The sequence below is a fragment of the Carassius auratus genome, chromosome 39, assembly GCF_003368295.1.
Source record: "Carassius auratus strain Wakin chromosome 39, ASM336829v1, whole genome shotgun sequence".
NCBI lineage: Eukaryota > Metazoa > Chordata > Actinopteri > Cypriniformes > Cyprinidae > Carassius > Carassius auratus.
In genome coordinates, this window is record NC_039281.1 from 316,761 (window position 1) to 342,796 (window position 26,036).

Genomic DNA, 26,036 nt, shown 5'->3' on the forward strand with positions numbered 1-26,036 from the left:
ATATGAATCCTGCATGTTCTGAGTGTCTGTGTTAACGAATGGCGCAGAAGAGCGTCTTCATTCATTAAACACACGGAAGCGCGTGATGCTCGCGCTGATTTCAGCGTCTTTCCTCTCACTGATAAAGATGTGAACACATGAGGAACATCTCCAGAACTGCACCGAGAGTCACTTCATGAGCATCTGACCATTTGATTTGAGTAAAACTAGCTCATATCACATCATAGACTGTAGTATCACATACACAGAACTGTAAAGGTAAACCCGTCAAAATAAAAGTATTTGACAGAAATCTATTACTATTGTACAGCAGAATGTAGATAGCCCACTACTACTATTATTAAAATGAAATGAACATATTTTTTAAGGAATAATCACACAACATTTCTTCCATGTTTTATTTTTAATAGTAAATCCCCTTTGTTTACCAAAAAATAAAGTTTGCTTAATTTTAAATAATTAAAAGATAAATTAAATAAATGTTTTATGCCTTCATTTGACAACCAGAAAAATGTAAATACACAGAATTTCTGAAGGGAAAAAAATTCACATAAGGCTATTTTAAGATTTTTTTAACTAATTAAGTTGTTTTTATGCATTTAAATAATTACACATGCTAAAACACAGAATTAGGTAACAATAAAGCATATGGTGAAGAAAAAAATAAAACGTTTCATAGGGCCCTAAACATGTAATATTTGGCATATTTGTTTTTGCAGTAGTTTTAGGGGGGTTATTTTTCCTGTAAAGATATAGAGATATATATCGTATATCGAGATATAGCAAAATATATCGAGATATATTTTTTGCTCCATATCGCCCAGCCCTATAAGATATGATACTTTATAGCTTCAGAAGAATATCACATTGAAAAGTCTTTGGTTTTAAGTTCCAAGGAAGAAAGTTTGGAACCACATGACTAAATAATGACATGTTAATGACAGTTGGCAGCACTGGCAAATAAATCATTTCCATATTTGAGTGAACTAGGAGTGAAAACCAGGAGATCAGCAAAACCAGCTCAAAGCAGCAAATTCTATGAGCAACTCCCTGTAAAATTAACATGCTTTTATTTTAACATGGTAGTATTTTGCCATGTGCCGTCTAATGCCATTGTGCAGTGCCAGCACACTGCACTGGTTTATATTCTGTGATAGCATGCATGCTGGCTGTCTAAGACAGTGACTGCAAGAATAAGTAACTAAAGTGTTTTGCTGCTTTTGCTACTTCAAATGCCTCTTCTCCGCTTTGTATCTCAACATCTTGAATGCAGCCCATTACGACACATTCTGAATGGGTCAAGAGGCTCTTCACATTCCACTCAAGGCATCACTGTGACCATGGCAACCGGCAGTCTAAGTATCTACATGATCAGCATCAATTATTTCCCTCTATAGCAATAAACAGCACTGGGATCAGCCATCTAAGCAGGTGGCATCTAAAACCCATCAGTCCGATGAGGACAATCATCCCAACATGAGGCTCAATAGTGCTGTTGGCAGGGGATTGCTGGGTATCTGCATGGTTTAATCAAAATCCAGACACTACATCCAAAAAGAAAGGAGTGACCTGGGCAGACATAATCAACGTCTAAATGCAATGACCTTAATTTATACCGACCATAAAGAGTAACATTTAAATCAAGTCATATTATATAGTGATACATAACAGTGGCATCGTTGACACAGAGAAGGTATCAAATCATTAAGGCATGATAATTGATTTTAAAATAGCATCAGCTCACATACATTACTAAACATACATTACCAAATAAAAGTTTGGGGCAGAAGACATTTAAAAATGAATTCAACTTTTCTTTTTTTCTTGAGCAGCAAATCAGCATATCAGAAAGAATGATTTCGGAAGGATCTTGAGACACTGGAGTAATGACGGCTGTAAATTGAGTCTTGCCATCACAGGAATAAATTACAATTTAATTCAACATATTTAATATAAAGAAATTAATTATTTTAAAATGTAATGATATTAAACAATATTACAGTTTTACTATATTTTTCTGATCAAATACATGCATCCCTGGTGAGCAAAACAGACTTCTTTCAAAAGCATTACAAAAAAATATAAATACAATACTGACCCCGTAACCTATGAACAGTAATATTCATAAAAATGCAGAAAACACTCAAATACTGGTCAATTGGTTATTTTTTAATGAGACTGGTTCTATTTTATCATCACTTGTCAGTACTGAATGTTTTATATTTGTAATTCCCATTCCGCTCGATTTGTCAGCTAACTCGGATTCTAGTGTTTTCTAGAATTGCCTTCTCTGCCTTAGAATTTGGCCAAAAGAAGCTATCTATTCCGCCTACACTTTGAAACAGCCTGCATGTCAGGAGCACACCTACGAGATCTTAAAATCCTATGTAGGCAGCCCACTACATTTTGGGTCAGAGCCAATGTGTTTGGCTGTTTCCTCCATAAGTGTAAAAAAATGCCTCAATGTGTACCTGAAAATTGTATATATACACTGTACGCCCACAAAGGCTGCATTTATTTGATCAAAACACAGTAGAAACAGTAATATTGTAAAATATTGCCATATACTGTTTTCTATTCACATTTTCTATTGTCAGAATTTATTACTCTGATGGCAAAGCTGAATTTTCAGCCATACTCCAGACATCAGGGTCACATCCTTCAGAAATCATGTATTATTAAATAAAGAATGAATTTCTTTAAAAAACCGGACGGACCCCAAACTATGGAATGGTACTATAACACACCAATATTTGATAATAGATTTCCAAATCAAATTACATCACATCCTATTAATGTTGTGTGTTCATCACAGCATTTTCCATATAACTAGTATAGTTTCCTCCCCATAATGCAAAGTGACAAAGAGGGTGCTATTTTCCAACAAATTATGTTTTTTGTCAGGCAAAACAATCAGTTGCTATTTTGTTACCCGCTCTGCATCCACCCCTTTAAAGAAGATCTGCCCTTTTCATGTGCCATGAGCTGTTTAACAATCACCTCAACAATGCACATATACAGCCAAGGAGGACACACGGTGCCTGTCCTGAAGGTCAGCCTTGACCCAGACTGAGCGCTTCAACTGACCTCTTTCTGTCACAGGGCTAGCAAATGGAGGCAGGGGGCCCAGTGGACACAGATCCCATGACAGAGGAAAGGCTGTGTAGCTTGTGGCTGTGGGGAATGATCGAGATTCCTGGGATGATAAACATAAGATGAAGCGAGGGCCTGTCTTATAAAAGTGAAATAGATAAATGAAGATCTCTCAAGACCATAGACACAAGCAACACATACATAGAGAAACGGTACACTGAAAAAAAAAAAACTTGCTGCAAAATCTATTTTCACACTGACAAGCTACGCAATATCACATTCATTATCGAAGGCGATTCATCTGCGATAATGAACGCGATATTGCGTAGCTTGTCAGTGATCTACGGCTCTGTCACGTGACAATCGCATGCAATATATCTCCCATCCCCACTTTTTTATTACTACTATTATTATTATTATTTGTATTATTGGCTTTAACTTTGATCATTAATAGAACATGCACTATCCACTACATTGAAAACGTCTGGTATAAAAACATTTTGCACTCAGAAATTGCTCATAAAAATCACAAAATGCCCCAAAATCTGTCTACATAGACAAATAAAAGCTCACACAGGTGTGTGTAAATTAACCAGACCAAAAGCAAAAAATAATTAGCAAGGGAAGCAAACTTGGACGTGCCAAAAAAAGGTCTGCACATTTTAATTAGCCTAAAGTGATTTGTCAACTAGACAGCCAAAGTGAACCGTGAGGTCATGCGTGGCTCTCTAAAGAGGGTGTTACTGCTATTTGTCTCAAGTCTCAAGAAGTATGGCAACATTCCCTGTACTGCATCCAAAAGAGAAATCACTGGTCTGCATTGCAAAAATATACCGCAAAGAATAAGAACAAAGGGAAATGCGGCACGTCTTTTTGATCAGACAGCTATGTTAATGTGAGCTCTCGAGTATGCATTGTTAAGCCAGGTCAGCAGTATAATTACCACGGGGGCACATGCCAACCTATAGATCACTCAGTGTAGCATTTAAGAGTGTGTGTCATTGGGTTCCCCGAGCCAACTGTGCTCACACTGCACTGTCCTTGAGACCCTATTGACAGTGCGGCTCTTAAGGGTATTTTTATCCGTAGAACAGCATATAGCACCAGGTGGAGTCTTTACAAACAAAAACAAGGTCACTAGCATTAGCAACTGAATATACGGTCAACGACAGCCGGCTTGGTCCCAACAGTTATGGTTACAGCCGTCAGATAAATTTTCAAAATATATCCAACAATGTAAAGACAGAATGATACACTTCATAATGGTGTCAACAAACCTATTTTTGTATGCTTGAGGCAGGCTACATCTAAACCGTTCATTGATCTGGTGACATTTAATATTTCCTCAATGCTGTCCCCAGTGTGCATATCCGATGCTAAACAACAGATTAAACTGCCAATGTAAAAACCCCGCCATGAACCCATGCAGTCAAATGCAGCTCAGAAAGAGGAAAGCTGGAAGCATGTGAATGGGCTTAGCATCATGTCTTTAACTGGCAGCTCTAATCCTATAAGAACAAAAGCAGAGAGTCGCATCAAGCAAATAAAAAAGACAGACGCACTCCAGACACCACTGCTGCCTTACAGGCAGACTGTCATGAGTGACTTCAGCTTTAAAGTGGCAAAATTTCTCAGTTTGGAGAGGTCTAACAATAAATGTTCACTGGTGTGGAAAAAATCCACAAAAAAAAAAAAAAAAGCTGCGCTGTGAAGAGCTTAATCACTGAGGGTGTATTTATGCTAACTGCTAATGCTAATCAGATGCAGGCTCCAATGACATCATCTTCCGCTGTTTGTCATTCATGAATATTAACAGCCTGCTAGCCATCACATATCAACCAAATATATGTGGCCAGCTCAACGAACATGGGTTTTTCAAATCTTGATGCTAGTATCTACAGTGGTGTGGCAGTTTGACTGTACTATGCCAGTTCAAATACAAAGCAATCTAATGACAAAGCATGAACTGCAACAATGCCCTTATTTTACACATTTGTTCAGTAATTTGCTTATTATACATAGACAAGATTTTGAAAATGACACTAGGAGGCACTATCACTTTTCTTAATAAGTTAAGAGTACACAGTTATTGGTCATGCTTATAATCTCAAAACAGCTAAATATTAGCTGGTATAGCTGTTTATAACTGACCTTTCTGACTCCAATGCCCTTTGTCTGAAGCAACATTTGAAGGCACTTCTATGTAACCTGATATGTCTACTTTTTTTTTTTTTTTTTATTATTTAGATATAACTAAATGTAAATTATTTTAAGACTTTTCGGTGCCCACAATGGAAGTTTGCTGAGGCCCCCTATTGGCCCCCAGACCCCTTGTTGATAACCACTAGTTTGTAATTGACATTTTCAGATCATTTGCCAAAATTTGCCGCTTCTAAGTAAAAAATTACAAAAAGAAACACATTTTCTCACAAAAAAAAAAAAACCTTGGCACACAGAGTTGAAGTTGAGTGGGAGTCAAAAAGTTTGTTTTTTTTTTCATCATCTTCACATACACTGCATCCAATTTCATATAGAAATACCCTTAAACGCACACGGTCCTCGTCTGTCAAAATGTGTAATTCACAGGGGAATAAACACACCGGCCTTGTCAGTCTATGTGAAAGTAAATCAGCAGGAGGCGAGCTTTTCTGTGTAGCATGTGTGATTAGACTGCAGGTGCTTTTGCAGCAGTCTACAGACATTTATTCTGACAACCAAGCAGCTGGTACACTGACACATCACATGCTGAAACTGATCTGGGTTTCATCCAACCCCTTAAATGGGGTGTACATATACCGCTAGGATGCGTTTCTTTTGAAAGCATGCACTAATGATTGAAAGGAAATGGGAAAACTGAATTAAATATCTCGCAATGGCCTATAAGAGAGACAAAAACAGGAAGTGATGACAAGGCAGACGGTGCTAGGTCTCGGTTCTGCTCGAACACCTCCTGCTGTCGAGTCAACACCTTTCGAGCTGTGTTTGTTCCCGCGCCGTTAGTGCAGCGCTAGCGACTGGAGAGCTGGTCCTGCCAGAGGCTGCATTATTCATGCTGTAAATACGTGTGAATAATTAACAGTCTGTCCACTTCGCTGTCGAGTCAAGAGTCGTTCTGAGACACAGCTGAAGCAGCTACCATGTCTGGATGCTGTGTCTGCTGAAAACACTTTTCTGAGATCCCTTACTATTGTACGTACAACTGTGATGAACAGAAATGCATGCTCAGTATTCATGTACTATGCTGACAACCTAGCAATATTCATAAGGATGAAGCTGCAAGCAAAAACATATGAAATAATGGTCTCAAATTTTTAAACCTGCCTCTGTAATATGACACATGAACGACAGACGAATCTGCTTTTTTTTAACCAATGCATATGTGGCTGTTAGAGGGCAGGACTGATTTACGTAACCCATACATGTGAAAGCAACAAAGAAACATGGATTGTACATGGATATTAAAAAAAAATATATATAATAATCCAGATACACTTATTTTGGTTTAACAAGAAGCGAATGTACGTAAATGATAAATTCACTTTCAAATAAAAATTTCCTGATAATTTACTTACCCCCATGTCATCCATGATTACATATTTATTTTTTCAGTCAAAAAGAAATTAAGGTTTTTGATGAAACTAATTAAGGTTATATTTTCATTTAAATAAGTTTGTGTTTTTTATTATTAGTTTTTTATATATTTCTAAATAATTTTATTTTTAGTGTTTGATTTATTTCAGTTAATAATTTTGGTACTTAAAGTTGTTTCAGTTAAAGGCAACATTTCATTAAATATTTACATTTATATTTCAGCTTCATTTGAAACATCCAAAACTTGTTTTAATAGTTGGGATGATTTGCTGATTCTCAACTATATTTTAAACTGTTCATTTTATCCACATTTGGAGCCATTTTAGTCCATGGCATATCATTCGTATCTTATCACCAATCATATCTTTTGGTTTGTGGCCATAAAGTTTCAAATAAGATGCAATTAGAAGTACCTTTCACTAAACAAAGCATAATTTACTGGATCATCCAAAAATATGCAGTCACAGATGTTAAAACCATTCGATGTTTAATTGTTAAAAAAAGAAAATATTTCTCTGTCAGTAAACTACCGTAACCACATCAATCTTTGACAGAACAGCAAAGAAAGTGTCTCATTAATGGGCCAGACATCTGTGAGCATCACCATCATCACGCAGCAGAACATACGCGTTAAATAATGCAGAACAAGGAGGCGGAAGCCAGCGAGGACGGCGATGAGAAGATGTGCCGTTAAAACGCTTCCTTCCAAAAACAAGACTTCTTGCTCCCAGCATTCTTTTCAACTAGCGTTACATCAATGACTAGCTGCCTTCATTATTATTTCACTGTTTCCAGGAGCTTTCCTGGATCAGATCAAGTGAGAAAGATGAAGAGAAAAATTCAAATGAGGAGATTTTAATAAATGTCATGCAGTGAGACAAAGAACAGAGTTAGCACACAAACCTGATATAGAAAGTGGAAAGTAAAAAAATAAAATAAAAATTGTACACATCACAGTGCAAATACTTTATTTTCAGAATTATTAATAAACAGCCAATATGTAAATAGTATGCATATTACTAGAATATTGGCTGTTTATTAATACTTATAAAATACATTTTGATGCCTTATTCTGCATGACCATATTCTAGATCCCTTAACCCAAGCCAATACCTAAACTTAACAACTATCTTACTAGATAATAATAAGCAGCAAATAAGGAGTTTATTCAGGGAAAAGAATCAGTCAATAATGACTATAATGTGTTCCCTATTCTACAGTGTTACTATCACGGTCTGACATGTTAGAGAACTTCAGCCTTATCGTGTGTGTGTGTGTGTGTGTGTGCAATCGCTGACTGACAGTTAATACAATGTCATGAAAATAAAAATGTCCCGTGGTCACATTTATGTCTAATAAAGCGGACGTTTATTTTTCTGCTGCAAAACAAGAACTGAACTGATGCTGGAAAACTTATGACCAGATCACATTAGAAAGACATTATCTGTGCCCTTTCATCAATGATAAGGCACTGTAACACAAAGCGAGATCTGTCCCAGTGGCCCGAAACCACACTGATAGATGGTCCTACATAACGGTTCAAACAACGAGGAGCTGTAAAAACCAACACTCAACCACACCACAGCACTCCTCGACTGGGATTAATGCCAAACATCCAGCAGAAGTGCACATGCTCGCTTCAGCGTCAAACAACTCAAAGATTTCTATTCCTACCCGTCAGATTACATAACGGTGTTCAAAGATTTATCTTGGCAAGATCTGCTCAAGAAGAGAGGAGAGATAAAAGCACATTTTTGAACTTCTTAAAGGGACGGTTCACCTAAAAAAAGAAAACCATCCTAATGTTGTTCTTGCAGCAGGTTATATTTTCTGTCTTAATAGTACGTTTAGTCCATCCTAAGCTCCAAAAATAACAATAGAATACTATAAAAGTGCAATAAAAGCCGCCTACATGACACATGCCTATATTCCAAGACTTCTGATAGTTTTGTTTGAGGAAAAGACCAAATTTTAAGGTGGTTTTCAATAATAATGTTTTATTATTATAAATAATAATAATCTTTACAAAGCTACTGTATGACTTCAGAAGATCTGGAATATAATGAGATAGATACATAGACTTATTTCATTAAGGTTTATTTTTTTATTATTTATAATACATTTTATATTATTTCAGTCACCATCCACTTGGACAACAGAAGTTGTGATGTTATGAAGAAATATATAGTGTTATCTCAGTATGTATTAATATTTTGAATATTTTGCTTTTATTTTTATATTTCAGCTTTTATTTTAATTTTTATTTGATACATTTTTAGGTTTTTTTTTTTTGGTTTAATATTTTTATTTATTTTAATTTTTTTGCAGCTTTATTTTCTGTATTTTTATTTTTTATTTTACATTTTGAATCTTATATTTATATTTTATTCAATTAAAGAAAACCATTTGTAATAATTTTAGCTGTGAGTTAACAACACTGAGGAAAAAATAAAGGTGAGAAAGCAAAAAAAAAACTGACTAAAGAATAAGATTCTGCACAAAATAATACACATCCTAATGTGGAAGGGCTCTGTGAGGTCCTTTGTTTCAGACACATCATCACTGTGCTCTTCTGACACATAACTTCATCAACATATAGCAGATGGGATAATTGGATAAAATGGACTTGAGATATGGAAGGGCACGCTGTTCTTTCTCTCCCCTGACAATTAAATGAACAATCAGCGATGCTGACACAAGCGGAACAACGTAACTCGGCTGAGTTCTGATGATGTAGCACATCCCGGGCAGCGGAGGGGGAGCGAGTCTTAGTTAGGAGCCAAGGGCTTCGTACAGTGTTGCGTCAACAGTGTTGTTTCCGAGCCAGTCTTTTCAGCTGAGCTCCTTTTCCCCCCACCCTGATCCTTCAACTCTCCAAGAGAAAAATCTCTACCACTACTGGCCCATGTTTAGGCAATGACAATAGTGGATCAACTGAATTCTTTCTCTCTTCTAGTCCACTCGGTTGCTGGGGAACTCAGAGACAAAGAGCTGCTTTTCTGAGCATTCAAAGTATTTGGCTGCATATTTTAGGTCTGTGGGGTCCACACAGTGCTCCTCCTCTGAACACAATGTGAGGCACAGAATATAAATTGGAGGAGAAATACTTGTAAAAGAAAACTCTGGACTAACTATCCTCAAAAAGCTCATGGTTCAAACAGATAATACGTATAGCTAGGATCGAATAACCTTGTCAAGTCTGTGAGAGAAATTTGCTTATGAGGTATGGCTGCGTTGTGAAAACCAGCCTGTGGGTGTTGTTTTCAATGCGACATTGTTCAGGAAAGAGAAAGGAATATTAACACACATTTGCATGCTTCCACCTCTATTCAAGTATATGTAAGCACTTTGAGTGCCTAGAAAAGTGCTATAAAAATGTAAAGAATTATAAGGACTAATGATGTATGTTTCACAAACAAATCATTCTTTAAAATCTATACAACTTATTTTAATATATAACAGTATTTATTATAAGCAACAGCGTCATGAAAGTAACATTAAATAACAAAAGTATGTTTATGAATAAACTCAACTAGTCAAATAGTTTAATCTGTCTTTACAACATACCAATTCACAAAAGGCATTCTTTTAAAATTATTTTTTAATACATAAAAATGGTGAAAGACTCGAGACTCAAATAACCAGGTGAACACAACTCAGTATTGACCAATTAATTTTGCTTGCACACTGACTGCTTATTTTTATGCACTTCTTTATTTCTTTTTAGTATCAACTTCATTGCCATGAACTGGATTAGGAAATGTTGCAACCTTTATATAATGCATGCACTATATAAAGCTGTTTTCGAAGAACTGAGCAAAACAAAGGAATTGTACTTCAGTTGGCTATGAACATATTTTGTTGTTGTTGTTGTTGAGTGGTTTCCCTCATTTCCAATTGTTCCCTTAATTAGTCAACAAAGTGCTCACTTTCCTGTTTACATAGTAATCGTGTAATAGCACCCTGGAAGCTTGCAGCGAAGGCGTCTAAAGAACACATCATGCTATTTCAGACTGCATCCTCGGGATGTTGGCCCACAATTGAATTTAAAAAGGGAAACTGATGTCACTGTTTCCCTGGAGCTTTTTTAAGGACCTGTCTAGCTTATGGGAACTATTTAGAATTTAAAAACAACATTGATACATTCAATAATTTCACTAATCACTCAAATTTAAAGAAACAGTTTGGACTTTAATTTACCATCTCATGTTCTTCCAAACTGTTAGACTTTCTCTTTAGTGGAACACAAAAAGAGAAATTCTGAAGGACATTCACATTCTCTGTTCAATACGATACAATGAAAACACATCACAACCAGAGACTGTCAAGCTAAAAAGCTTAAAAAAGGGAAAAAACAAGGACAAACAACACATATTATAAAAGAAAAATAAATTAGGAGTAGCTCTTGAATCTCAATTGCACTTTTGAGATTTTTACTTGAGAAAACATGCATTTTCATCTGTTTCTTCGCTTTCAAAGGGCTTCAGAAGACATAGTATATTGAACAAAAGTATTAGTTTTATGGTGCATTTTATCATTTTTACAGTGCATTTTGGATTTCGACAGCCTCCGGTCAATATAAGCTTTCATTGTATGGGAAAAAGAAGTATAAACATGCTGCTAATACTCTCCTTTTGTAACTCACACATATCAAAACCTGCCTTGACTTCATTAATAATGTCTGTCTTGGTTACATAAATGTCATTTTCGCTAAAATAGCCTTTAAACTTTAATGTTTCCTACTGAACAAGTCCAAGTGGAGTACAGTAAGTAACTCCTCAACATGACAGAATAATTACAATGATGCTGATTATTTGTGACAAGCGCTGGTTGATTTCCCCAGGGCTCCACTGTACTGAAACCGCACTGGTGACACAAAGCTGATGGGACCCACATGAGGAGGGGTCCGTCCCAATGAAAAGCTGCCCTATTTCGCTCTTACTACAACCACAAGCGGCTCTCATTAGCATTATGCCAAACGAACACTGACGCAGATTTAAAAAGCTATCCATTAGACATCACTGGTGATTATGCTAATGAACAATATGCTCTTGACACAAAAGCGCAGTGTGAGGTGGACACGTCTACAATTGCGCTCGGACGCCCATGTATCAGGAAGCAGAGATGGCAGTCATGAGCAAAAGCCGATAATCACAGATGTGTAATACGATAGCGTAAGGTGATATAACAGAGCGTATGAATAAAACAAACAGCTTTAAACAACCAGTGAGCCTTTATTACTTAATCACATGCCATAAACACTCATATCCGGGATTTATCAGCTGCTACTGGAGAGCTTTCAGTTCTGAGATATTAGCGGTGGACCTTGTCACTGTGCGGATGATTATGAGCTGCTATTGTAAAGAAAATCTGGATTACGTACACAGCAGAGGTTTGTGACGGGGCCAACAGGAGGGCTTTTTTTCTGCTCGCCTGTTCCTAACCTAGTTCAAAGCTTTCTACTGATCAAATACAAACAGACCAGTGAAGATGGGCTTAAGCTAATTGGTTTTATTAGACATAGGGGATAAGGACAAAAATAGGCACACAATAATGCTTAGTGTGACAGGGCAAAGCTTACCAAACAAGATCTTAGACCACTAACTTAGTGTCACATTATCTTTAAGCTAGAAAACAAGCAAAAAAAAAAAAAAGGTGCACAGCATGAACTATGCAAGCAGGATGCTGCTGATACTTAGCACAAAAAGATCCATCTAACTAGCTGTGTAGGCCACCTTTCTGTCCTCATTTAGAGTGATTTGTCAGAACGGTGGGAAAACGGATGCAAAAGTGTCACCCTGATCCTGCTGCCTTTCAAAATTCTCATTTAAAGCTTCATCAAATTACAGAAAAGACATAGTGCAAGCGGCTTCAATCATATCAAATGCATTAGGCTTCCTATTTGAGTTACCTAATGAGTCATTTTTACCTCTTGTGTTATATAGATTGTTCAAAAGTTAAGAGTCAGATTTTGTAATGCTTTGAAAAAAAATGTGTCTCACCAAGACAGCATTTCTTTGATAAGAAATGCAGTGAAATAAAGTTTAACATGTTATTTGTTCCTATGATGCAGCCATTACTCTAGTCTTCAGTGTCACGTGACTCTTCACAAATCAGTCTAATATACTGCTTTTCTGCTCATGAAACATTTCTTATTATTATCAATGCTGAAAACAGACGTGCTGCTTAATACTGTTGTATAATACAAACCCGATTCCAAAAAAGTTGGGACACTGTACAAATTGTGAGTAAAACAGGAATGGAATAATTTACAAATCTCATAAACTTATATTTTATTCACAATAGAATATAGATAACATTTCAAATGTTGAAAGTGAGACATTTTGAAATGTCGTGCCAAATATTGGCTCATTTTGGATTTCATGAGAGCTACACATTCCAAAAAATGTAGAGGCCAGAAAAGTTAAATGTGCATATAAGGAACAGCTGGACGACCAATTTGCAACTTATTAGGTCAACTGGCAACATGATTGGGTATAAAAAGAACCTCTCAGAGTGGCAGTGTCTCTCAGAAGTCAAGATGGGCAGAGGATCACCAATTCCCCCAATGCTGCGGCGAAAAATAGTGGAGCAATATCAGAAAGAGTTTCTCTGAGAAAATTAGAAAATATTTTGAAGTTATAATCATCTATAGTGCCTAATATCATCCAAAGATTCAGAGAATCTGGAACAATCTCTGTGCGTAAGGGTCAAGGCCGGAAAACCATACTGGATGCTCGTGATCTTCGGGCCCTTAAGACGGCACTGCATCACATACAGGAATGCTACTGTAATGGAAATCACAACATGGGCTCAGGAATACGTCCATAAAACATTGTCGGTGAACACAATCCACCGTGTCATCTGTCATTGCCGGCTAAAACTCTATAGGTCAAAAAAGAAGCCATATCTAAACATGATCCAGAAATGCAGACGTTTTCTCTGGGCCAAAGCTCATTTAAAATGGACTGTGGCAAAGTGGAAAACTGTTCTGTGGTCAGACAAATCAAAATTTGAAGTTCTTTTTGGAAAACTGGGACGCCATGTTATCCAGACTAAAGAGGACAAGGACAACCCAAGTTGTTATCAGCGCTCAGTTCATAAGACTGCATCTCTGATGGCATGGGGTTGCATGAGTGAGTGTGGCATGGGCAGCTTACACATCTGGAAAGGCACCATCAATGCTAAAAGGTATATCCAAGTACTAGAACAACATATGCTCCCATCCAGACTTCGACTCCTTCAGGGAAGACCTTGTATTTTCCAACATGACAAATGTCAGACCACATACTGCATCAATTACAAAATCGTGGCTGCATAGAAGAAGGATCAGTATACTGAAATGGCCAGCCTGCAGTCCAGATCTTCCACCCATAGAAAACATTTGGCACATCATAAAGAGGAAGATTCGACAAAGACAACTGAGCAACTAGAAGGCTGTATTAGACAAGAATGGGACAACATACCTATTCCTAAACTTGACCAAATCATCTCCTCAGTCATCAGACGTTTGCAGACTGTTATAAAAAGAAGAGGGGGTGCCACACAGTGGTAAACATTAGGGATATCACCGGTTGACCGGCCATAAATCGGAATTTTGGTCTTTTTCCGGCCGATTTTTCCGGAAGTGCGCTCGCGTGCACAGAGTCACAGACTACATTGTAATCGTTCGCTATGTCATTTGTGTGGAAGTATTTCGAAATCTGTGTGCAGGACACAGGCAGCCGATCAGTACTGGAAGTGCAGAGCTTCATGTCTGAGGCACAGACAGCAGGAAGCGATCAGCCATTGGTGTACTGATGCACAAATAAGAGTCCCTTTCCTGCGCGCACTGAAGCTGCGCGAGCATATACTGTACCGGTCCATGCCCTGAACACGCGTGGACCGTGAAGAGAAGTTCAGCTCAACTTCTCACGTGTTGGATGAGAAACGAAACGGACTAAACTGTGACAAAACTGAAATGTTTTTTTTTTTTTTTTTTATTATTATTATTAGAACTTGCATACACGTTTGAAAAGCCAGAAATAAACGTCAGTTCTGCATTAGGATGATTATTTTTATTTTACCTTAAAATTACATAGACTTTATTTGATTTAAAAATCACCTGCTATAGCACACTCAAAAAAAGTTTCATTCATCCAATTAAAACATTTTAGGGTAATGATTCACATCTATATTTTTTTACTTCAGACAATAAGTTATTTATTTTTCATTGGCTCAAGTAAAAAAATATAGTGAATCTTTACCCTAATTTTTTTTTTTTAATTGGATGAATGAAACGCTTTGTATCTTTGTTTTATTCGCACCAACATTATTTGATTTTAACATTTCGGAAAATGTATTTATATAGCATACTTTTATTTAGTCTCACTGGTAAAGACCTTTTTTTTTAAACCAAATTTAAAAACTAAAATACTGAATGCTGATTAAGAAACATGTTATTGAATGTGTTTTGATTGTGTTGTTTGGATTGTAGAACTATGCAGTTTCACATGGTTACAGTTAATCTTTTATTTAAGGCCAGTTCTATGTAGTTTCAACCCAATTCAAAAAGCAAAGCCAAATGCTGATGTCTGTACCATCTATGCTTGTATTGAATGTAGGCTACTTACTGTGCAGTTACTGCTGTTAATTTCAGATGGTTACAGTTATTGTTTTCAATAACCAAAAGCCAGTTTGGCCTATTAAATACCAAATCTCTTGTTTATGCACACTTCCCTTCTTTCTTGTTTGTTGCTTAAAAGATAAAAATAAAAAAAACGGAAATCGGTATCGGTATCGGAATCGGCCAGTTTGCTTGTAAAAAAATCGGTATCGGAATCGGCCATGAAAAATCATGATCGGTGCATCCCTAGTAAACATGGCCTTGTCACAACTTGAGATGTGCTGATGCCATGAAATTTAAAATCAACTTATTTTTTTTATTCTCTGATGAATAGGACGTTCAAAAGAACAGCATTTATTTGTCCCTAAACTTTTGAATGGTAGCATAAATGTGAAATGGCTGTTCTTGCACTCATGCCAGAAAATAAAAACGAAAGCATTTGGATTTTGTATGCGAGTCAAAATATAGCTAGACATTACTACAAAGTTTTGCAATATCCAGGTATGTATTTTGGACATACTGTTCACCCCTTAACAAGCCCCTATAAGCCCCAGGTAAATGCTGTACTACTGTGCAAATGTACCTCAAACTCATCTGTAACAGTTTCTGCCATCAGTGTCCATGAGGCAAACAAAAGTACACATTATCTCGGCTTACAGAAATGAAAAGCAGAGCTGAGGAGAAGCTGCTCTAAACCTGGTGAGCTGAGGTGAGGCATCATTTCACCAATCTAAGGTGCACCTGGGAAAATCAGTCTGTGTAGTCTGGATACTAGAAGACTGACATCACATGAAGAACCCACCCATAGGTTCATCCCAGGTGAACAATCACCCAAGGGACAACACAGCTCTTCCATCCCCATGCAAGAGGGTAGAATAAAAGTCAAACCATCAGAGATTTCAGTAAGAATTTGATTATTCTGGATTAGTTAGCACCAGTGGCGTGTCATTGTTAGTTCTTGGCACTTGTAATGACACTGAAAATGTGACTAACCACATTACACATATACATACACACACACACACACACACATACACACACATATACACATATATATATATATATATATATATATATATATATATATATATATATATATATACACACACACACACACACACACAAAATACAGGACAATTCAGATTGGATATCACGTTTGTGGACACTGGCCTACATACTGAAAGAAGGGAGCTTTTGTAAACAAACCTTAGCACACTGCAGATAATCAGGTAATTAATCAGCTAATGTGTTGGTCTACATTCACAGTTGCTAACATGGTATAGGACAGGCAGGATTACTACAGTTAAAGCTACCTTTAAACACTGATCTCAGACCAGTTTTGTAGTTTCTCCACTAATACACATAGCCAGGATTTAATTTCAGAGGAGCTAGTCCCAGATTAGTTGCCATCAGGCCACTTTTACCCAGAGCAGAGTAGCTATTTCAATACACGGTGGCATTGTACCATCAGCACCCTTGAAATCTGTCTGCATGTTTTCCTTTTTTCTTTCTATCAGACAGAATGTCTTCGGTAACTGCAGCTATGTGTTTGAGAGCCTTGACATTTCTGTCATGCAACTGAATGTTTGTCTGGGCTTTTTGTTTGTTAGAGTCCTATGGGAGATATAAGCAATAAAAGAATAAAAAACACAGTACACAACCACCAATGCACTCAGCTGTACTGCCATACCTCATTGAAGGATCCCACAAGCAACAAGGAACTAAATTAATCTCAAAAACATTACAATTACCTTACTATTAATAATTAAAAACAGTGTACAAGCACCTGAGATATGTTCACAGTTCAGGAAAGGGATAGTTCTAACAGAAATACAAATTCTGTCATCATTCACCCTCAAGTTGTTTCAGTCCCTTATAGGTTTCATTCTTCGGTTGAACACACTTACAAAAAATAGATAAAAATAGGTCCCCCATACTATCAAGTCATTGGCTACCGTCAACTGGTTGGTTACCGACATTCTTCAATCTTTTTCTTCAACAGAAGACAAACTCATACAGGTTTGGAACAACATAAGGGAGAGTAAATGATGAAAGAATTGACATTTTTGGGTGAACTGAATGTTTAAGAGTTTTGAAAAACCCTTAAGTTTGAGCAATAACAATAGCAATATTCATACTAAGTAAAGCATGATGTGTATATCATAATTATCATAATGTGGAAAGCCATATCATGCTTCAGAGATCTCTGTGCATTTTTTCTGCAGCTTCAGAGTGAGAGGTTTCATCCATAGAGGAAGATCACAGAAAGAGATCCTAACAAATGGATCAGAGGAGAGAAGATCAAAGAGATCCGCTGTAAGCGTGGATGAGGATAAGTCTCCTCTGACACAAGAAGCCCAATCCTAGGATCAAAAGAACCACCAGAAGGGACATGGGCCGCCAACCACTACTGATGCCCAAGTAGTGTATTTAAATCTCTCCCTACACCCCAAGACACCCATTCATATTCATTAATGACCCCATTTCACTCTTGTTTCGACTTGAGCTTGTATTAAGGATGTTGGAAACAGAATTGAGAGTCAAGAAATGGTTCTTATTCATATATTTTTTAATAATACTGGAAAGGAATTTTCATGGCGTTCAGTTTCTTGAACATCTGCATAATACTGTTAACGTGTTATCTGTACTGCTATTCCTATGCCGCTATTGCATTAATGCCAAGGACATAGTTTTGTCTGAGCTGCGAGCTTGCAGTCTGAACTGGATGTGAAAAGAGAGAAAATCAATGTTTTCACTGGTTGCATACAACAACAAAAAAGTCAAAATGATTCACAAGCCATTCGTGTGGCACAAGCTATTGGTTTGAATCGGTCTAGTGACTCACTAACACTATCGGGTCAGAGCTGTTCTTACTGGAACTTACATCAAGTCCAGCTGGAAATAAAGCAATGCTGTTAATGGAATTGATGAGGAACCAGAATCATTAAGTAGAATCTAGTTGGAAAGCAGAATGATATGATCAGAACAAACGTCACTAAACAAGCAGGTGTAGTTTTTCCATAACTCTTATCAATATTCTACAAGCAGTCTATTTCTCTGCAAAATCTCAGAAGCAAGCAATTGGGCCTCTTACCTTTGAACAGTAGAAGAATTTTAGAAAGATATACATTTCCATTAGCAGACAACTAGCGCATAACAGGTAAAACACAAAGTAATGTGACGAACTGTAGCTTGTGATGAGCCTTTTTTTAAAGTTTGTTATTAAATTAACCACGTGATAACCACTGGAGCATTCAAATATTGCATTCCATGTCATTGGATGAGCTTATTAGACTCTTCTACCAAAACTAAAAAGGACGCACAGAGTCAAATGCTGTTGGTCCAGTAACTGGAGTGGAATGCTCTAGTGAAAACAATTATTTTGCCTTCCAAATACTATAGTGATATTCCCACTTCAGCCATTCCTCATATTTTGCTTTTGAAGAAACAAAAGAACCCAGTGGCTGGCCGATTTTAACAGAAGCCGAGCAGGGTCTATCTCAGAAGTCAATGACAGAGGAGAAGCAAGACGTGCCACATGATCTGGTATTAACGCGACAGTTGTCATCATTTGTTTATGTTCTCCAGCCAGTCTGTCTATTCTTCCTCTGTAAACGGAGATATCATTGAAACCACTCTTTGTTTGCGTACGTTTATGTATGTACAGTATGTGTCCAAGCACTTCTGTCAAGACAATGACTCCCATTCATCACGTGACTTCACTTGGCAAAGAACACTAAGACGATGATATGCAATATTCAGAAACAGAGAAAAGCAGTTCTTAGACAAAACCATGTTTAGACAGCGAGGATGGCCAGAAAACTGTCTACAGATTTTGAATATGTTGAATCACGTTTAACTAATTGTTTAGAACATTTTATAAGATTTATTGGTTTTGTAAATAAAAATATATCACAACTTTCGCATTGCTGTAATGAGATGTTTCTTTTAAGGACCAGTTCTCACTATTAACTAGTAGATTATTAGCATGCATATTACTAGATTTTTGGCTGTTTATTGGTACTTATTAAGTACATATTGATGCCTTATTCTGCATGACCATATTGTAGATCATTTAACCCAACACCTAAATTTACCAACTATCTTACCAACTATTAATAAGCAGCAAATTAGGAGTTTACTGAGGGCAAACTCTTAATTAATGCTGAATATGTGTTCCCTAATCTAAAGTGTTACCAATATTTTTTAATAGGCATAATCTAAGCGATTCTTGACAAAGATTCAACCATATGCCTCTGCTCTTAAAAGAACTCAGAAGACACCAGCAGCTCACTGACTCACATGTATATAAACATAGCTTCATTAGTAAAGATTAAAAAGATTTGTTTTTTTTAACAAACAAGAAAAAGGATTTCTTAAGCTCTGTCCAGCTCTTACAACCCTCTGATGCACTTCCTCTCACTGTGAAAGGAAGGAAGGAGTCTGCCTGGAAGGAAACCATCAGTCCAAGATGACCAGTTTGTTGGCATCAGAGAAAAAGAAAACAGCCAAATTTCTCCTGGATTTGTCAAGGATTATATTTAGCTTGTTCGTTTACCTAATACTCACTATGTGGCTTTTAGGAACAATAAGAGATGTGCCCTCTGCAAAAAGTCTCATCAGGCTGTTTATGGTCTCCTTGACCCCTGCTTTTGAAAATAGCATCCCAAAGGCTGTAGAAGCTACACCCTTCACTATTCCCCCACATCGCCTATACCAACTGGGGAATTGTCCCATTAAGATCTACACCAACCATCAGCAAGTTAATGCAAAGCACTGAGGTTTTTGCCATTAAGCCATAATGAGCTTCAAGCTCCATTAGAATAGCCAGTGACATTCCCTAAAAAAAAAATTATTTACACTTAAAGGATGTCTTCTAGCCCACTTCATAGAACAGCTTCTTTCAGTCAGCATGAACTGACTGAGATTACATCATGCTATATTCTGTGAACATGCAAGTAACTGTTTCAATTGTGAACTTAAGGTGTGGTGCATTTTGGTTTCAGGGGTTTCACTTACATGCATGCTGGACGCTCAGACCGAAGTATTGGGATAGCTGAATAAAGGCCAACTCTGAAGTGACCCGAGATGGTTTAAAGGCTTCATCAATCAATGGGAGCAGACATGGAATATCACGTAATCTCTAAGATATGCAGCTGCACAGAGTTGCATTCACTAATGAATACCATACTGACCCTCAAGTGCCTCTATTGTCTGTAATGCTTAAATCCAGGTACAAGCAACTCTTGTGACTGTTCCCCATTGCACTAAAATAATTATTTCACAATCAGTTTGTTACATCTTGGAGCCCAATCTGATGTAGAAGGCTTAATGAGCAAACATGTTTATTTCTACACAACAGGAACTTTGTGAGATTATAAGATTATCGTGTGATTAATAGCATGCATATGTGAAGCAGACCGGCTGGTTTGCTATTATTCATGTATAAAAGTGAACTCAAGATTTATACACTGACTGAGCTGCTTACAATATTTTCAGCAAAACACACATAATCTTTAGGAGAATCTTCGTAACCCATTAAAGTGGAAAACCGGGGGCCAAATCAAATTAAGCAGAAGGGAAGAAGAATCTTATCGCTTATTTTCACTCTGACAGCCTCTCACCCTAAAGTGCCCCGACACATTATTTCATTAGTATTGATTGGTGGTGTTTGGTTTGTGAACAAATCTTTAAAGTGAACAAATCATTCATGTTCACTTCCATCCACTGACTAATTTTTCGCTCTCCGAAATTGTGACTGCTTTCAAAAACTGACTATAGCAAGAGTTATAGATATAGATATACAGCATTGCTGTGGGGGCTGTGAATGGGCATTTAACTGTTTTGTTATGTAATGGTTTTGTTTGTGAACAACCTAAATTAACTCACAATATTTCAATAACTGAATGAATGCACATCCAGCAATTATCAATTATTTTGGTAGCACCCCCCAAATATTTTATGCGCATCATACTGTCTGTTCATTCGTGATGTTCATCTATTTTTGTTGAAGAAATGTTTTGTTAATTCTGTGCCGCACCGAGAATCGTGATTTATTCAAACACTGTTTCCTTCACGAACAAAACACGAATAATTTATTTCCACTTTATGATAACAATGACCTCAGATGCACTTAGAATAATGATCTGGTTTGGTGGTTTTCGGTAATAGAAAAAAAAAAACTAATATTGTAAATTGTAACCTAACATAAAAATAGAGGGCAAATCAAATTAAGAATAGCTTCTTTTATGTCTGACAAAGCAGCCTGTCACTTTAAATGCCCGACGCGTTATCGATTAGTTGTCGTAGCTTCTCACAGTCATCACAGACAATACAATACAAACACTTCAGGGGAACAAAAATAACATAAACTGAACAGCAAATACATCTCGACTTTTGCATATATCGACAGCCCTGCTGAAAAACGAATAATTGTCGGTCACACCGGCTAAGCCACGCAAAAGGGTGGAGACTAATATTATACCAAGCAGACACAATGTCATCGCAACGCCTTTCAAACCACAAGAGCTTAATATTTTGCTCTTAACCCCTATAACTAAACATCAGTTCTGCCTCAAATCACACAAAACCACTGCTGTATGTCATTTTAAACTGTTTCCAAAGCAAAGCCGAGCTGACAAGGCGTGTAGCTGTGAAATATGTAAAGTTTACAACCGTTTGCTTCATGTTTATGTAATAGACTTCAAAAACAGTAAAGAGAAAATGCATGTGTCTGCATTATAAGCTGATTGGGGGCAATTATATACATATATACATATTAATTCATACCATTGCGTTTCACTTCACTGCTTAACCTAAGCTATTTAAACTAAATAAAAAAAACTGTTGCACTGTCACCACTGTGAAAGAGAAGCACATCATGCACGTGATATTGGTAACAGCAGTAACACAGCATACTGTAACATTTAACAGCCACCAGTGCACATAATGAATGATTTAAAAGACTGTTTTCTGACCTGTTGCGTCCTGTCTGAAGGATTCACCATCACCGCCTGCCGAAAACTGTTATCCACATAGGACGCCATGGTTTTCAAACCCGTCGCGAACAACAGTTAAGTCAAATAATCCAAAGCGAGTCTCTCAAGTGGCTTTTTATAACGTTAATGGTACAAAAACGTTTTCAGGTCGCAGCAACTGCAGAGGAGAGCCTGTCCCCAGGCCACAACCTAAGCCAGGAGCTCTCTTACTGTCCCTCGTCCCAATCCTACAAAACCAGACAGTCTGCTTTTCCTATTCCAACCACTGAAGCGTCAAATGTTGGGACTTGTTAATTCGATTCTGTGTTAATGAAGGGTTTTGCAGGCAAGCGGAGCGTCTATGTTTTACGCAGACGACTGCATTTTTCAGCATTCCGTTTTTGTCCCTTGTTCGCTATTCCATCTTCTTCATTTTTCAAATTCAAAACAATGTGTAATCCATGCGTTAGGTGATTGTCCATTTTAAGCCATTTGCAAAGCAGCGGAGGGTCAAAGGAAGCATTTATAAATAGTGTTTTAGCGTGTAAACGCGACGGATGGTCTGCGTCTGGGCTCGCTGTTGTAAGCCACCACCATGGTGACCGACCGCCTCAAGAGGTTTCATGGGCGAGTCCATTCAGCACAATAACGCGCCCACAGAACAAGTCACCCACAGCACATAGTGCTTTGTCTCCATCCACTGGCTGAAGATGGTATTGCAGGATTCCTGTTTTTCTGAATTGCTAAAACACTAAACCCCGATCTCTGAACAAAATTTTCGCTAGCTTAAACCAATTTGTCGAATAAGGCACTCTTTCTGCTAAATCTTAAACACGTTCAGGCAGTTCTACTTGCAAATTTAATGAACTTTTTTTTTCACATTTTCATTCACTTAAGCACTTACACTGTGATGCATTTGTGCTGCAAACTAAACACAAGCGGCAAAGGTTAAACACAACTAAAACAGTTGTCAACAGGTTTAGAGAGTTTTATCAAGGCTGTTCATGTGGCTCAGTGGTAGAGCATTGCGTTAGCAGCGCAAAAGGTTGTGGTTTCAAATAAATCAAAATCTAAATGCATAGCTTGAATGCACTGTAAGTTGCTTTGGATAAAAGCCTCAGCTAAATGCATAAATGCAAATGGATCTATCAGACCAGAGTTTATATCTTTCTTTTTCTCTCTCTTTCTGTCTAGCAAAAAAGACAACATTACTTGTGATGTGGACAAAGTCCTCAGGCCGGACTCAAGCACAAAGACATGATGCTGAGACAGAATGAATATCTCATTGACCCTGATTTTGCAATTGCACAGCTTACAGTATTTGAGTGTACTGTAACATGCTATTCATATAGCTTTTTATTTGACATTTTTTGGCTTTTGCAGTTGGACTGCAGTATTTTTGCAGTAGGCTATGCTAAATACAATATACAAACATTAATACTATTAAATATTAGTATATGCCTATACAATATATTCACCTTACTCAGCTGCAATTATTATACTTTTTAACAGAATTGCAAAATAGTTTACTCAATACAATATAAGTTTTTTTTGTAATGTTCTGTGTTCTCCATTTTTTGCTCCGTAGTGTTTATTATTGTAACTCACGTGTGTATGATCTGTCTGATTTTCAGTACAGGTGAAATTGTTTTGCAGTGATTGTTGATTTTGATGGAAGAGTCAGGGGTTTTGTGAATTTAGTTTGAGTATTTGGATATTTGATATTTGTGATAAAGGTTTCGAGAAAATGAGTGATGGTTGCAAGATATGTGTTTTAGCACTTCTGAAAAACTGTAACACACATTTCCTGTCATCTGGCAAATGTCTGGACTGTTGACGATTCTAAAATAAACGAACATTTATTTTGAGACTCAATTAAAGCCATATTTTTATATCAACAAAAGCAATTTAAAGACATTGTTTGAATTTATTTATAAGTTTATATAATACATTTATTTCATTATTAAGTTTATGGGACCAAAAATTATTTAGGTTGCCAATGAAACAATATTATAGATCAGTGGCTGCTTTATTTTTCTGTAGGGTATTTATTTATTATAAATTTTACTTTAATTATTTTTTTATGTCAAGAAGAAAACTATAAATCAGGCGATTTTTTTATTTATTTTAAAAGACATGTACTAAATAAAATCTGTGTTGACTGGATTAATAAATAATCTGTATAATACATCCCGACTAAACACTTGTTTCGTGGAGACCAAACATGGCAACGGCGCGTGAGCGACCTCCCGGCCAGGGCTTGTTTTTCAGTTCTTTTTCAGATCTGGCAAAAGTTTTAAGACCTAGGTAACCTAAAAAAGTGAAGATGATGAAGAAGTTTCAACAGGACACTACACCTTCTCAAGCAGACAGAGAAACTCAGAGTTCATCTGGAAAGAGAATACTGTTTACAGGTAACGAATTTCAGGAACGACTCAGAATCTATTTTAGTGGGAAACTATATTTAATCATTAGTAAGTTTACAAATGTGAGTAGTGATCTTTTGTTGGTGCCATGAAGGTCCAGACGGCATTGGAGATTTCCTCCCCAGGTTGGACTCTTTCCCCCACAGCATTGGGGTCGGCCCGTTATCTCCAGATGCCACGAGTGATCTCAGCTACCTCTTCCGGCCTGCACCTCACGCGAGCCCGCCGTTACCGAGACACTGCTTCGTCGGAGATGTGGGCTGGGGTCTGCAGTACTCCACCGCACTCAACAGACGATCAGCAAACAATATGAGGTTATTATTATATGGGCTACATGTGCTTACAATTTATTTTGGCTAAAACAGTGGTAAAAATCCATTCAATCAGCTTTGCCATCACAGGAAAATAGAAAAAAAGTTATTTTAAATTGTAATAACATTTCAAAATATTATAGTATATATTTTATCAAATAAACACTGCTTTGCCAACCCTAAACATTTGAACTGTACTAAATATACTGTAGTTGCTATTAATTAGCCTGCCCCAAAATGAGAACTTACTCTATATGACCCAAGAACATCATATGTATCGCAATGTCTCTTCTAGGATCAGAATATAACTTTGTGTTTGTTTAACATGTTTTTTTTTTTGTTTTTTGTTTTTTTTACAAATCTGCAAAGACTAGTTTTGATTGTATTGCCATTCTGCATTTGTCTGAATTATTATCCCCCTGCCCTATTTTGTATCAGCTTGACAGATTTCAATCAGCTGTGCTGGACAAAGTGACTCACAGCCCATGGTGAGATCCAGTAACCAGGGAGGGAAGGGTTAGATTACCTGCAGCTCCCCTATTACTGTAGATGGTGATGGGTTTCACTGGCAGGAAGTGTGTAGAGTGGATGGTGAGGAAGCTTTTCTCCTCTAGTAATCAATAGTTCAATGCTTGCACACAGGCAGAATCAGTCTCAACTGACCTGCGGGAAGCTTGCTTGGAACCACAGCACACATGGTGCCTACAGCGAGGAAGACAACAAACTGTTCCCGCTGAACCAGGTGAGATATAAACTAATTATACGCACTCATAGCCTCACTGCTGGGTTGCCGGTTGTTAAATTAAGAATAAACTGGAATTCAGTGAATATTGTCTCAACATTTTCTCTCTTTTTGTTTCTTCTCCATATCTGCAGCAAAGACATTTAGTGCATACCGATAAAGCACAACGAGATGATCAGCTCTTTAATATGATGTGAGGCTTAATATGACCTGATTCTTGAATGCTGGTTTGTGTTTATTAAAAAAATTATTATACATATAACAATTTAACAACTCTTGTAAAACCATATT

At 37.1% G+C, this 26,036-nt stretch overlaps 1 protein-coding gene across 7 annotated transcripts in view; it reads right to left on the bottom strand.

Moving 5' to 3' along the window:
- Positions 1-22,912, bottom strand: part of LOC113057582 (rap guanine nucleotide exchange factor 2-like) — a 103,732-nt gene extending 80,820 nt beyond the window's left edge. For 4 of the 7 annotated variants that reach the window (XM_026224988.1, XM_026224990.1, XM_026224993.1 and 1 more), the window contains exon 1: positions 22,267-22,335. In XM_026224988.1, the coding sequence (XP_026080773.1) occupies positions 22,267-22,335 (69 nt within the window). Of the gene's footprint in view, positions 1-22,266 lie in introns of all 7 variants that reach the window. The other 3 variants (XM_026224989.1, XM_026224987.1, XM_026224991.1) reach the window with 2 other exon arrangements.
- Between the last annotated feature and the right edge of the window lie 3,124 nt (positions 22,913-26,036).